General features: G+C 40.7%; 1 protein-coding gene across 1 annotated transcript; it reads left to right on the top strand.

Annotated features, from left to right (window-relative positions):
* The first annotated feature begins 1,918 nt into the window (after positions 1–1,918).
* On the top strand, positions 1,919–9,930 carry memo1 (mediator of cell motility 1). The gene is made up of 9 exons (XM_056435583.1): positions 1,919–2,370; positions 5,589–5,670; positions 5,762–5,830; positions 6,016–6,128; positions 6,521–6,632; positions 7,496–7,638; positions 7,740–7,816; positions 8,200–8,304; positions 8,831–9,930. Exons 1-9 carry the CDS (start codon positions 2,310–2,312, stop codon positions 8,960–8,962), a joined length of 894 nt encoding a protein of 297 aa, XP_056291558.1. The 5' UTR covers positions 1,919–2,309; the 3' UTR covers positions 8,963–9,930.
* Positions 9,931–14,419: the final 4,489 nt, after the last annotated feature.

Here is a 14,419-nt window from a genome sequence, read left to right on the forward strand (position 1 = left end):
GATAAATGTTGATCTGCACTTCACACATTTCATTTGTTTGCACTACACACATACACACATTTCATTTCATCTGCACATGTACACACTCTTTGCTTTTTGCACACTGTCTATATTTAATATTTTTGTATTTGATTTGATTTGTCATTGGTGTTGTGTGTTGTGTATGCATGTGTGTTGTATACGTACATATATATTTTGTTTTGTTTTTGTATTTTACTTTTATTTTACTTTGTATACTTCTATATCTTTCATCCCTGTTTCTTATATTTTGTGTTTTGTTTTTTATTCTTGTGTGTTTAGTTTATTGGTGCTGCTACTGTCACGACAAATTTCCCCTTGGGGATTAATAAAGTATACAGGACTGTCTCAGAAAATTAGAATATTGTGATGAAGTTCTTTATTTTCTATAATGCAATTAAAAAAACAAAAATGTCATGCATTCTGGATTCATTACAAATCAACTGAAATATTGCAAGCCTTTTATTCTTATAATATTGCTGATTATGGCTTACAGCTTAAGAAAACTCAAATATCCTATCTCTAAATATTAGAATATCATGAAAAAGTATACTAGTAGGGTATTAAACAAATCACTTGAATTGTCTAATTAACTCGAAACACCTGCAAGGGTTTCCTGAGCCTTGACAAACACTCAGCTGTTATAAATCTTTTTTTTAACTTGGTCTGAGGAAATATTAAAATTTTATGAGATAGGATTTTAGAGTTTTCTTAAGCTGTAAGCCATAATCAGCAATATTATAAGAATAAAAGGCTTGCAATATTTCAGTTGATTTGTAATGAATCCAGAATGCATGACATTTTTGTTTTTTTAATTGCATTACAGAAAATAAAGAACTTTATCACAATATTCTAATTTTCTGAGACAGTCCTGTATATCTATCTATCTATCATAAGTGGCTCCTCACAGCAGAACTCCAGGGGAGCGCTTGATTCCTCCTCGGTGAGGGCAGCGCGGCCAGCTCATGTTGGCGCGCTGCGGCACATTAAAACATTAAATAGCCGAGAGTTTTTTCAGCGTGAGAAATACGATGTGTGGCGGGAGTGCGTGACGTAAGACCGAAATGCGTGACTGTCACGCTCAATGCGTGACACTTGAGAGCCCTGCATTAACATACCGTAGTCTCTGCTCGTTGTGTCTGTTTGAAAATCTTCTTCTGTTGCTAACTTCGGGACTCTTTGGGGTAAATAGGATGTCTATGCAGCGAATAGATTTATCGATGCGCTCCTTAGCGCCATCTATTGTCGCGGAGTTTGAAAAGAAACCAACGCGCCTCGGCCCAAAATCAGAATTTCTTTTGCCGTGAGAAATTGGTTGTGTGGCGTGAGAGCGTGTGAAAACATGCAAAAGCGTGTGTCACACGGCGAAATCGTGAGAGTTGGTAGCTCTGGCAATGAAACTGAAGGACGGTTTGGGGAATCTGACTTTTGGATTGTGTAAATTACGTGATGTTGAATTAAAAAAAACAAGGCTGTTCCATAAAACCTGAACCTATTGCCTAAATATTATAAATTGCTATATATATATATATATATATATATATATCTTATTACAATATAAGTCAGATAAATGAAATTGCGATAATAGTAAGGTTTTATGAATTTGAGGAGAGAGGAATACCGGCAAGTTATCAGAAGGTTAAGGACCATGGGTTAACGGGGGCAGACATGATGAGCAGGGATAGGGTGCGATGCAGTTTGATGGAGTTAGCATTTTATTATATGTCTATTTTTAATACTATTTAATTGGTCTACATTTTTTAGAGGGATACGTTGTAGGTCTATTGTCTGCTCCACACTCCGGACCAGAAGGTGGCGGCAATGCACCAACAAGTTGGATGCCCACGAGAAGAAGAAGAAGAACGAAAAAAAAGAAAGAAGAAGAAAACAATAATCCGCTGGTTCCGACTGTGACAACTGTGGTTCTGTCATTTATCGTCTGTCTACACCATATCGGCACATTACACATGTTTCATTTATTTTTATTTTGTGCCTTTCCAAATTTGACAACAGCGCCAGACGGCCTGACGAGCTGCCGTGAACGTGTCTCTCCAGCTCCCTCTTTCACCGACACATCGACGGCCAGCTGACGGAGCCCGGAGCTCGGTAGCCAGCTAACTAGCTCCGCTGTTTTTCCAATCGAACTGCCCTTTGTCTTTACGAGCCAGTCCGCTAGCTGGGAGCGCCTCTCCTCTGCTGTTCGCCGACACTGGCTCTTGCCAAAAGGAAATTAAACCTTGTTTCGCCTGACAAGGGTTCAGCAGACCAAGATAGGCGGCTTGGGAAGCAAGATGTCGAACCGAGTGGTGTGCCGAGAAGCGAGTCACGCCGGCAGCTGGTACTCTGCTTCGGGTAACTGTCTACACAACACCGTCCCTGTTAGAAGTGTGCTAGCTGTTGATTTCTGTCGCGGTAGTTTGTTTTATTGCTTTAATATATATATATATTGTGCAAACGTCGTTATCTTGAGTATGACATTTTTATTTGAAACAGTCTAATAATGTCTTGCCACAGCTGACGGCTAACGACAGGGTCATAGAGTTCGTCCAGCTGGGGAAAGTCGTCTCGCTAACAGGAGCTGCTGTTGACAGCCTCCTTCCTCTCTGCCGTCCCGTCGGGTGCCTTGGTTGACTGGAGCTTATTCAGCACTTCTCCTGCTCGGGCGGTCGATGCCATTATTCTAAACCAACAGACATCTGCTGCTCACCTTTTTTTTCTTTTTTCAAAGGGGTCAAAGCTTTGCAGAACTTCCTGGCCTCCGTTACCTGCTATTTGGCGAGAATAAGACATTCACGTACCCCCAAAACGACTTGCGGCAGCAATTTAAAGTTACGCCATTTAGTGTGGTTTGGTTGATCTCCATTAAGTTCAATTCAGTTTATTTTGTATAGCCCAATATCATAAATTACAAATTTGCCTCTGAGGGCTTTACAATCTTTACACATAGACAGGGGAAAAAATGGATGAAACCTTCAGGAGAGCAACAGAGGAGGATCCCTCTCCAGGATGGACAGGTGCAATAGATGTCATGTGTACATAAGGAATCATTAGAGTTAAAACTCATTCAATGAATATGACAGAGTGTATGAATAGAACCGAAAACCGAAACCCTGCCTGTTTATACCTTTTTGAGAAGGTGTTGCGTTGTTTGTAATAACCGTTTTAGGCTCATAATAATCGTAAACAAAAAGATGTTCACAAGCTACAGTTGAAGGCAGATCTAACGCACAATGCACCACGATGTCCTTGTTTGTTTTTTACGAAACCAATTATATCGGTTGTCAGTAGGGATGCACATTATAGGTTTTGATCGGCGTTCTCAAAACGGCCGATCAGATGACGTAACATCTGGGAGAACTATCAGAGACGTTTCAATCGCCGCGCACTGCAACGGAGACGATGCGCCCGGCGAGGGTCGGCAGAGTGCAGAGATCCACGAGGGGATCCTCACGCACCGAGCGGCGTCCCCGTCCCCCGAGTTGAATCACTGGGTCAACTCAGCCGACACTCACATGTCTGAGCCCCTATAGACTGATGCTGACGGTAAACGCATTGGATCGGGAGCGCGCGAGGGTTTTGATAAAGTTAGCAGAAGGATTTACGTGAAAACATCCGGTTTTCAAAATAAGATGTCGACAAATCAAACACTAACATATAAAAGTAAACAATGAACTGATTTTGTATCTTTATAGATCGTTTCTAAGATTTAGCTTAAATTATGCTAACATTAAAACATTTTTACTGTACCAAGGAAGAGTTTATAAAAATAAGTCAGACTTTTGTATGTTAAAAAAAGTCCTGTAAATAGATTTCCCCAAGAGTTCAAGGAAATGAATAATGCAGATGTGTTCCATACATATCTGAAATCCCCTACAATAGCAATCAAACAATTTTAATGTATCAATTAGGACTTTTTTCAAAGTAAAAGTCCTAAATGTTTAAAGAAATCGGTAATTTCTTTAATGTTTGAGTTGCTTTATATATGTATTTCCTCATAGTCCTAGGCAATAATGCTACACAATAAATAGAATGCTTCAATCGACACCGTGATCGGTGATCGGTATTATCGGATCGGCAGATACTGATTTCGGTGATCGGTGATCGGTATTATCGGTAGGGTTGGGTACCGAAACCCGGTGCCAATATGGTACCGGTTCCAATACAACCGGTATTACCCGGACCGAAACGCAACGCACATTTCGGTGCTTCTTTCCGGTGCCTGAGCCGATTGAAATTTGAAAAAAACTATTGTTGTGAACTTCTCTGGTGACTCCGCCCTGTCAGCAGGTTACGATAGCCTATCGTATTTAACTTTGACAGCGGAGGCGTGGCCGTGTGTGACTAGTGAGCCCGTGTGGAGCACACCAGCGTCAGGCTGGGCGCGACGGGGAGACCGATGATGACGAGCAGCCTTAACTCAGATTAGTACCGGAACGTTGATTGCAAGTCTTGCATTCATAAAAGTAGCCCAAAAAATAATAAATTAGCCATTATAACCATGTTTAAGCTAGCTCGTAGCTCGCGCTAGCTACGAGCTACGAGCGTGACAGTCTGCTAGCAGATGTGTTGGTGTCCAGCGATCCCGGCTGTACACCCGGTGTTACCGGGAATATAATGACGGAGGAATAAAGACCGTGGGGCGTCACTTTGTTTGTGTAACTCTCGCTGTCAGAAGCAACACTTTATTTGTCACGTGTCATCTTCAGTCCCTCTGATTGGTTGTTCTCTTTGCCCATCAACAGTGACAGGATTAACCCTATAAAGTCTGCACATGACGATACATATCACATCATATAATGGAGAACATACATTGTGTATGTTAACAGTCTGATATCCGTTGTGTGTCAGTGCTCCATGATAACGGCTTCTACAGGGAATATGGCCGAAGAGGTTTTTAATGTCCTCATTGTACGTTTAAAAAAAAGAAGTATCGGTTCAGGCACCGTTTAGGCACCGGTATCGTTTTAAAAGTACCGGTTTAGCACCGGTATCGGAAAAAACCCAAACGATACCCATCCCTAATTATCGGTGATCGGCAGATATTGATTCCAGAGATCGGTGATCGGCACCAAAAACCTGATCGGTGCATCTCTAGTTGTCAGCTGTGTTGGACTGATGTTGACGTGACGTCACCACCTCTGGCCCCAGTAAATACGGGTGGTTTGTCAAGTTAGGTAGTAAACAAGCTTGATTTCACATTACTTTTATTGTTCAACTTGGACCACAAGGCTCTGGATTGACAGTGAATTATTCTAATTATAAGAATTACACGAATAATATTTAATCCTAATAATATTTTAATGACAATGTTTAATCAACCACTATTGCCACATTTAGATTCCGGCTATAGGGATTATTACAGTGACATATCACCTTGATTAAAGTGATCCATACGTGTAGCTTTGCCATGTCTATTAAATCCAATTTCTGATTTCCGTGTCATTTGTAATTCTTAGTCTTTGAAGGAAGCATAGAGAGAGAAGTAAGAGTTGGTCTTTAAAACCAAGTAATCGAAAATAAAGTTGTTTTGAAATATTATTTTTGTTGTTGTTTTTAAACTACCTTTTCAGGATCCCAGCTGAACGCACAACTAGAAGGCTGGCTGTCTAAAGCAGAGTCTACAATCAAACCTGCAAGAGCCATCATAGCGCCGTGAGATCACGTTTAATACAATCTGAACCTGCCAAAAGGTATCTGAGAAAGTGGACTCAATTTCTAATTTGACATGTGTTTTCCTTTGCAGGCATGCTGGGTATACCTACTGTGGTGGTTGTGCAGCATATGCATACAAGCAGATTGATCCCTCTGTTACGTAAGTCATTCACATTTCATCTCAATTTCTTACATAAGAAAATGCTTTGTGTTACTTTTCTGATCTTAAATCCCCCCTCTCCTCCCCACAGAGTGAACAGATGTTAGTTCAGATAGTAGAATATAGTGCTGGAGGTGTGCCTTTTGTGAATAGAGTGAGTGAGATAAAATCCTGTTGCCCTTCAGTCGTAGGGTGTTCATCCTGGGACCTTCACACCATGTGCCCCTCTCCCGCTGTGCCCTGTCACCTGCAGAGATCTATAGAACACCTCTCTATGACCTGAGAATCGACCACAAGGGTATTCACTGTTTTCACTCATGACATTGTGATTTCTACTTTTTTGTCTGCGTGTTTGTCGCTCAATCTCAGATGTTATTGCATGCCAATGAGGTAATTACTTCGGACCGTGTTTTCAGGGTCATGTGAGGTAGTAACATAATCAGTTTTGATTGCAGTTCAGGTTTGTTTAGTGTAGAATGTAGTGAGGCAAACACCTTTTCTAGAGACACAAAGAAACCTCCAAAACAACCCAGAATTTGTTTCTTTGTCGATGATGAGGTTTTTCTCAGCTAGACACTTATCAGGGTACCCAAACTAATCGAGTATGCAGCTCCAAAAAAATGACTTAATCAGTAGACACTGTCATCATAACATGCACAAATTAAAGTGAAACTCACCTCTGTTTTACAGTTTATGCTGACCTCTGGAAAACTGGGTTGTTTGAGCGGATGAGTCTGCAAACAGATGAAGATGAGCACAGTATTGAAATGCACTTGCCTTACACTGCTAAAGCCATGGAGAGGTAATGCATATAGAAGTGGCATTCATTGAACTAAAGAATCAACACTATACACATACAGAGGGAGCGGCCTCACGGGATGAAGCTCCTTCTTAACGGTGCCTTGTGGAGTTTTCTTCCAAACAAACGTTCTATAACGTGATAAACCAAAAGTGATATGTACATTCAGTGTTTCTCAACAAAACGCATTGTATAAATCTTTGAGCTCCAACAAATGTAAATGCATTTGTAGAGCCGATATATATATATATATATATTTTTTAATAGAAGGATTTAAAATCCTGCCTAGTTCATGTTTATTTGCTAGCGTTCTTCTTCTTCCCTGTTTTTGCTATCAAATGCCAGCTTATCTTGCCGTGCTACTGTCACTTGTAGACCTGTGCACTTGTGTGACACCATTGGCAGGAATGTGTGTTGCATTCTGTTCATTCTTTTCGTTCTTTCATTAACTTTCTCTACACATTGTTGAACAGAATCCCATTGGATCAAAGACACATATGACATAGGGTGATGCCTAACAGCCCTCTTCTTAGGTTGGAAGGAGTCAAAGGTATATTCTCGGTGCAGAGGAGCACGGATTGGCTAGTTAGCTCAACGAATGACAATCAAATTGAACAAAAAAAACTGGTGTTGACTTACGAGACATATTAGTAATGTAGGTGTTACATGTAGGGTATATAAGAGCAACGCACCAGTAGGAGGGTAGTGTGCCGGCAGTTTGCCATTTGTTTTCAATGATAGATGCTCTATGGAAAATAAAACTATGAATGCAGATTTTATTTACACCCTTGCCCATTGAACATCGTTTTGACATGGAGGTTTAGTTATTGTACTCAAATTGTTAGTTCAATAATCTGATATTGCAGCCACAAGGACGAGTTTAGCATCGTCCCTGTGCTTGTGGGGGCCCTGAGTGAGTCCAAGGAACAGGAATATGGGAAGCTGCTCAGCAAGTACCTGGCAGACCCTTCCAACCTTTTCATTATCTCATCCGACTTCTGCCACTGGGGTAGGTATTGACAAAGAAAAGCACTGAAAATGACTCATTTTGACAGTCTTCTGCCATGAAATTGTTTTTTGATCTGATCTTTTGCATTTCTCTTTTTGAAGGTCAACGGTTCCGCTACACATACTATGATGAATCTCAAGGGGAGATCCACAACTCTATCGAGCATCTTGATAAAATGGTAACCGCTGAGATATATTTTATTTTAATGTGAGCAAATTCTGTAAATTATTTTTTTGAAGATTAGCATTTGCCACATGCACAGTTGTTATGGGAATAAAGTACACATTAAATAGACATAACTAAATGAGCAAGACGCACAATTCTTATGGGTTATAATTTGTATACCTCATTTTACTTCCATGTATCTTCTAAAAATACACAATGTTTAAGGCCATTGGAATACAGAAGGGCAGACAGGATGTGGCTAGTATTTTCATTTTTGGGATTCAAAAGAATGTTATCTTGAACACATCTTACAGAAATGACTGCTTTCGAGAGATTAAATAGTCAAATTAAACACAATTATATTGAGAAACTTCACCTTTTTCTTTGCTTCGGAAGGGGATGGGCATTATTGAACAGCTGGATCCCATGTCTTTCACCAACTACTTGAAGAAGTACCGCAACACCATCTGTGGGCGTCACCCTATTGGAGTGCTTCTAAATGTAAGTACCACAGAAGAAGAGACTCAACAGGTGTTTTGGATTATTTAACATCATGTAGACATGTTGTTGAGAGTTCAATCGACTGTTTGCTAAACTCTGCCTTCCTCGGTTACTGATAGTACACCTCTACGTCAAGCTTTCTGTCCACACACAGAAATACATCACAACGTGTTACATTCCAATATGTTGAAATGCAACACATTGACCATTTCATCCATCCCCGATGATCCTGTGCTTGTTTTTTGTAAAGGACTCATTAAGGCACCACCGTCCAAACACTTCATATCGAGAGTATGGCCTTTACTGCAGCCTTTATGCACAGTGCCTTTTAATGTGGGGAAATCTAAAGCTTGACGGGCGTATAGTTACAGTTGAAAAGCTTTTAATTGGTTTTGTGAAAAGTCAATTGAAAACGACGACCTGTAAAATACATTAAATGGATACATTTGGACAAATACCTCCTGTTGTGAGAATGAGACATTATATCCTTACTGCCCAACTAAGTGCAGCTATTCCTGTTTTTCAGGCTGTGGCTGAGCTGAAGAAGTCTGGCTTAGATATGAACTTTTCTTTCCTGAACTACGCCCAATCGAGTGAGTGCAGGAACTGGCAGGACAGCTCCGTGAGTTACGCTGCTGGGGCTCTCAGCGCTCATTGAGGTCGACTTTCGCAGGGGCCCCCGCAGCGCTGCTGTCCTGCCTTCACCGACTATCGCCATAACCCGACCCAAGCCCCCCCCCCCCAGTTACGTCCATTATTTGCAGGCAGGATTTAGACACTCAAAGCCAATATAGTCTTGTTTATCTGTCTCTCCCTCAGCTCTCCTCTGCCTTTCTCCACCCTCCTCTCAGTTTTGATGTGTGTTTCAGAGCATAGAGTTGAAATATTTAGCTTGAAGTGCAGTTTTGAGATCATGGAGGTGCAGATGGTCAGAAAGAAAAGAATACAAATTGCAGAGCTTATGCAGCATTTTTAAATTTTGCCAGAAGAAAATGGAATGAGTATATTGACTGCCTGCTTCATGCGACTTACACTCTGAAGACGGCGTCACCGATAGTCGACCATTCAACATGTTGTAGTTACTAAAAAAGGGTTGCACCCAAAAAAAATCACTAACCCCCCCACTGTACAAACCAAAAATGTTATTACTTTTACTTTATCAAATGTTATCTTTAATTCATATGTTATTTCTTTTTCATTTCACCCCTTTTTATTAGATGTGAAAGTATTTACTCAAGTAGTGTGTAGATTTGCACAAAGGCGGTGTGGTCAGTCAAGCTCTAAAGCATCAACATCATCTGCCCAATAAATGACTCCCAGATTCCAATTATATGCCTGTAGCATGAGAGACATATTTTGCGCTGGGGCCAGAATCCAGTTTTGGGTACTACAGAAATGTAATCAGAGCTGGATATTGTGTAAATTACTGCAACACTGACGCCTCTAGTCTTTGTTTACACTCTCTCCTTGAATCTCTGGAGTTAATGAGTTTTTGTTTTTGCTAATCTTGTAGAAAATGTCTTTTGTTACACATTCAGTGACGTCCACCTGATCTGCTTTTCACAAGGTAGTCCTCGACATCTTTTTGTGTGTTGATACATTTTGATTTAAGAATGCCAAAAGTTATTTGGAAAATACAAGTCATCCTTATTTCAAGGTTTTCTTTCCAGTGTAGTTGCCGTCAACTAAAAACAAGTAATATATGGCCCGAGCTTTAAGATCAGCACACGGTCATCATGCTTAAACCATATCGAAATATATGCTCTATTTTGGAATCTATTAAAAAACATAGATATTTACTAAATGAGGATCACTTTCTTATTAACGGAAGTTAAAATGTTTTTTAATTATTTATTTGTTGCAAAGTAATATTCCATGTGGTCCTGCTGCCTGGAGTTATCCGAAAATGTTTAAGGTTAATAAACTGAGAACAAAAGGTGAATGCAAAAACCCGATGAACCACAACGCCAGTACGGAAGTTCAATGACAACATGACACACTGTCTGCTGTCCTGTCTGCTGAATAAATATCACTGACTCTTATTGATGCGCCATAAGAGGCATCGCACTTAGCATTTATGTCCAGCTGAAATGAATTATCTGACTCACTTGACCTGAGGCTAATTGGAGGGGAACTGGTGAAGCATGATGACACACTGTGCTATCGTGCCTTTTATCACCGTTGCACATATACAGGACTGTCTCAGAAAATTAGAATATTGTGATGAAGTTCTTTATTTTCTGCAATGCAATTAAAAAAACAAAAATGTCATGCATTCTGGATTCATTACAAATCAACTGAAATATTGCAAGCCTTTTATTCTTTTAATATTGCTGATTATGGCTTACAGCTTAAGAAAACTCAAATATCCTATCTCTAAATATTAGAATATCATGAAAAAGTATACTAGTAGGGTATTAAACAAATCACTTGAATTGTCTAATTAACTCGAAACACCTGCAAGGGTTTCCTGAGCCTTGACAAACACTCAGCTGTTATAAATCTTTTTTTTTACTTGGTCTGAGGAAATATTAAAATTTTATGAGATAGGATTTTAGAGTTTTCTTAAGCTGTAAGCCATAATCAGCAATATTAAAAGAATAAAAGGCTTGCAATATTTCAGTTGATTTGTAATGAATCCAGAATGCATGACATTTTTGTTTTTTTAATTGCATTACCGAAAATAAAGAACTTCATCACAATATTCTAATTTTCTGAGACAGTCCTGTAAATGTATACTCACTTTTTAGTCTTATTTTAGTGTTTACTTTTTAGTTTTCTCACATGTACCCAACTGCTTGAGTGCCCAACGATGTGCTCCAGGAGTGTGACCTGTCCCACCCCCTGACCTGTTGGTGCAAATTAGCACCACCTGTTCTCTCCTCTCTCCAGCAGAGAGTGGTGTTCTCTTTTCTCCACCTCACCTCATTCCTGTCGAAAGAAACCTCAACACTGTTAATGTTCTGTTTATGAATCTTTCATTGTCTTTTAGAAATATTTTTTTGTTTTGTTACCTAGAGAATTGGAACTTACATGTCACAAACCTAAAGTATACTACTTAACTACTCCCTCAATGGAGTTTTAAAAAATCTCAGGTTCCACTGACAAAGCATCCCAAAAGGTTCTTCGGATAAGGCCGTGGATTCATGTTACAAAACAAGTAAAATATACTGAAAAGCGAGTCCGTTGTGGTGTCTGGTTCTTCAAGTATTCACAATCATAAAAAAACTTCAATCTTGGTATATACATGTTATCAGGGATGTGCGGTCAGGTGAGGCAGGTGAGGCAGATGGTAAATGAAATTTGCTGATGGTAAATGAAACTGCAGTGAAAAGGCGCAGGGTGAGGCAGATAATACTCTGCCGCCCTGCAGGGGGCGCTCGTGAGCCAACGGGTACTTGTTGCTGCTTCTTCTACGCTGAGGCGCCTGGCGAGTCAAGTCAGTTTGTTTTTGTATTTTGCTACGCCAGACTGCCTACTATCAATTCAATTCAGTTTATTTGTATAGCCCAATTTCACAAATTACAAATTTGTCTCGGAGTGCTTTACAATCTGTACACATAGACATCCCTGCCCCAAAACCTCGCATCGGACCAGGAAAAACTCCCAAATAACCCTTCAGGGGGAAAAAAAAGGGAAGAAACCTTCAGGAGAGCAACAGAGGAGGATCCCTCTCCAGGATGGACAGGTGCAATAGATGTAATGTGTACAGAAGGACAGATTTAGAGTTAAAATACATTCAATGAATATGACAGAGTGTATGAATAGTTCATATGAGGCATATTCCACGATGGAGACCTCCACGATCCATCAGGCAGATGGCGGTGGGGAGGAGGAGTGGGCGGAGTCTCAACAGGATAGTGGCGTAGTCAGTAGCAGGAATTCCACGACCCAGACCTCGATGATCCATCAGGCAGATAGGACCTATGCCGTCTTATAGGGTCCGATGACCCCATGAGACGTGAAGTCACAAGGACTCCGGGGAGAAAGCAGAGTTAGTAACGTGTGATTGAGAGATGAAAATTAATCCCTAAGGAGAGAAAAGAGGAGATAGGTGCTCAGTGCATCCTAAAGCGTCCCCCGGCAGCTATAAGCCTATAGCAGCATATCAAGGGGCTGGACCAGGTGAACCTGATTCAGCCCTAACTATAAGCTCTGTCAAAGAGGAAAGTCTTAAGTCTACTCTTAAATGAGGTGACTGTGTCTGCCTCCCGGACTGAAATTGGAAGATTGTTCCATAAAAGAGGAGCTTGATAACTAAAGGCTCTGGCTCCCATTCTACTTTTTAAGACTCTAGGAACTACAAGTAGTCCCACATTTAGTGAGCGCAGCTCTCTAGTGGGGCAATATGGTACTACAAGCTCCTTAAGATATGATGGTGCATCACCAATCAAGGCTTTGTACGTTAAGAGAAGAATTTTAAAAGTGATTCTTGATTTTACTGGGAGCCAGTGCAGAGCAGCTAGTGCAGGAGTGATGTGATCTCTTTTCTTAGTTTTAGTGAGAATACGAGCTGCAGCATTCTGGATCAACTGGAGGGACCTAAGAGACTTATTAGAGCAGCCTGATAATAAGCAGTTGCAGTAATCCAGTCTCGAAGTAACGAACGTGAACCAATTTTTCTGCATCTTTTGAGACAAGATGTGCCTGATTTTGAAATATTACGTAGATGAAAGAATGCAGTCCTTGAGATTTGCTTTACGTGGGAGTTAAAGGACAAGTCCCGATCAAAGATAACGCCAAGATTCTTTACAGTGGTGTTGGATGCTAGGGCAATGCCGTCTACAGAAACCACATCACCAGATAATTGATCTCTGAGGTGCTCAGGGCCGAGTAAAATTACTTCGGTTTTGTCTGAGTTTAACATCAAGAAGTTGCAGGTCATCCATGTTTTTATGTCTTTAAGACATGCTTGAATTTTACTTAGTTGGTTGGTTTCCTCTGGTTTTATCGATAGATATAGTTGAGTATCATCTGCATAGCAATGAAAGTTAATGGAGTGTTTTCTGATAATATTGCCCAAAGGCAGCATGTATAAGGTAAATAAAATTGGTCCAAGCACAGAACCTTGTGGAACTCCGTGACTAACGTTGGTGGTTATCGAGGCGTCATCGTTTACAAATACAAACTGAGATCGATCTGATAAATAGGATTTAAACCAACTTAGTGCCGTGCCTGAAATGCCAATCGACTGCTCCAGTCTCTGTAATAGGATGTCATGGTCAATGGTGTCGAATGCAGCACTAAGGTCTAACAAGACCAGTACAGAGAGGAGTCCTTTATCTGCTGCCATTAAGAGGTCATTTGTAATTTTCACCAGTGCTGTCTCGGTGCTGTGGTGTTTTCTAAATCCTGACTGAAACTCCTCAAATAAACATTTATGATGTAGAAAGTCACACAACTGATTTGCGACCACTTTCTCAAGGATCTTGGAGAGGAAGGGGAGGTTAGAGATCGGTCTGTAGTTAGCCAACACCTCTGGATCCAGAGTGGGCTTCTTCAGGAGCGGTTTAATGACAGCTACTTTGAAGGAATGTGGTACGTGGCCTGTTAGCAGGGACACATTGATAATATCTAATAGAGAGCTGCCAATTAAAGGCAATAGGTCTTTAAGCAGCCTCGTCGGGATGGGGTCCAAGAGACAGGTAGATGTGTTAGAAGTAGAAACCGTTGAAGATAATTGGTCACGGTTGATGGTAGAAAAGCCATCCAAATATACACCAGGGCATACAGCGGTTTCCAAGGCCATTCCACTTGAGGACAGATTGGCACTGGTTAAGGGCAAGAGATTATTAATCTTGTCCCTAATAGTTAAAATCTTTTCATTAAAGAAGTTCATAAAGTCATTACCACTGAGGCCTATAGGAATACTCGGCTCCACAGAGCTGTGACTCTCTGTCAGCCTGGCTACAGTGCTGACAGAGAGTCACAGAGTCTCTATTACTGATGAGTAATAGGCTGCTCTGGCATTACGGAGGGCCTTCTTATAAGTTTTAAGACTATCTCGCCAAACTAAGCGGGATTCTTCCAGATGAGTTGAACGCCATATGCTTTCAAGCTTTCGTGACGTTTGCTTCAGTTTGCAGGTCTGAGGGTTATACCAGGGAGCAAACCT

The sequence above is a fragment of the Pseudoliparis swirei genome, chromosome 17 (assembly GCF_029220125.1).
Source record: "Pseudoliparis swirei isolate HS2019 ecotype Mariana Trench chromosome 17, NWPU_hadal_v1, whole genome shotgun sequence".
Classification (NCBI taxonomy): Eukaryota; Metazoa; Chordata; class Actinopteri; order Perciformes; family Liparidae; genus Pseudoliparis; species Pseudoliparis swirei.

Coding starts and splice junctions, on each gene's coding strand:
- memo1 (XM_056435583.1), top strand. CDS start 2,310: ATGTCGAACCGAGTGGTGTGCCGAGAAGCGAGTCACGCCGGCAGCTGG. Junction 5,831..6,015: donor CAGATTGATCCCTCTGTTAC/GTAAGTCATTCA, acceptor GTTGCCCTTCAG/TCGTAGGGTGTTCATCCTGG. Junction 8,305..8,830: donor CTATTGGAGTGCTTCTAAAT/GTAAGTACCACA, acceptor CCTGTTTTTCAG/GCTGTGGCTGAGCTGAAGAA.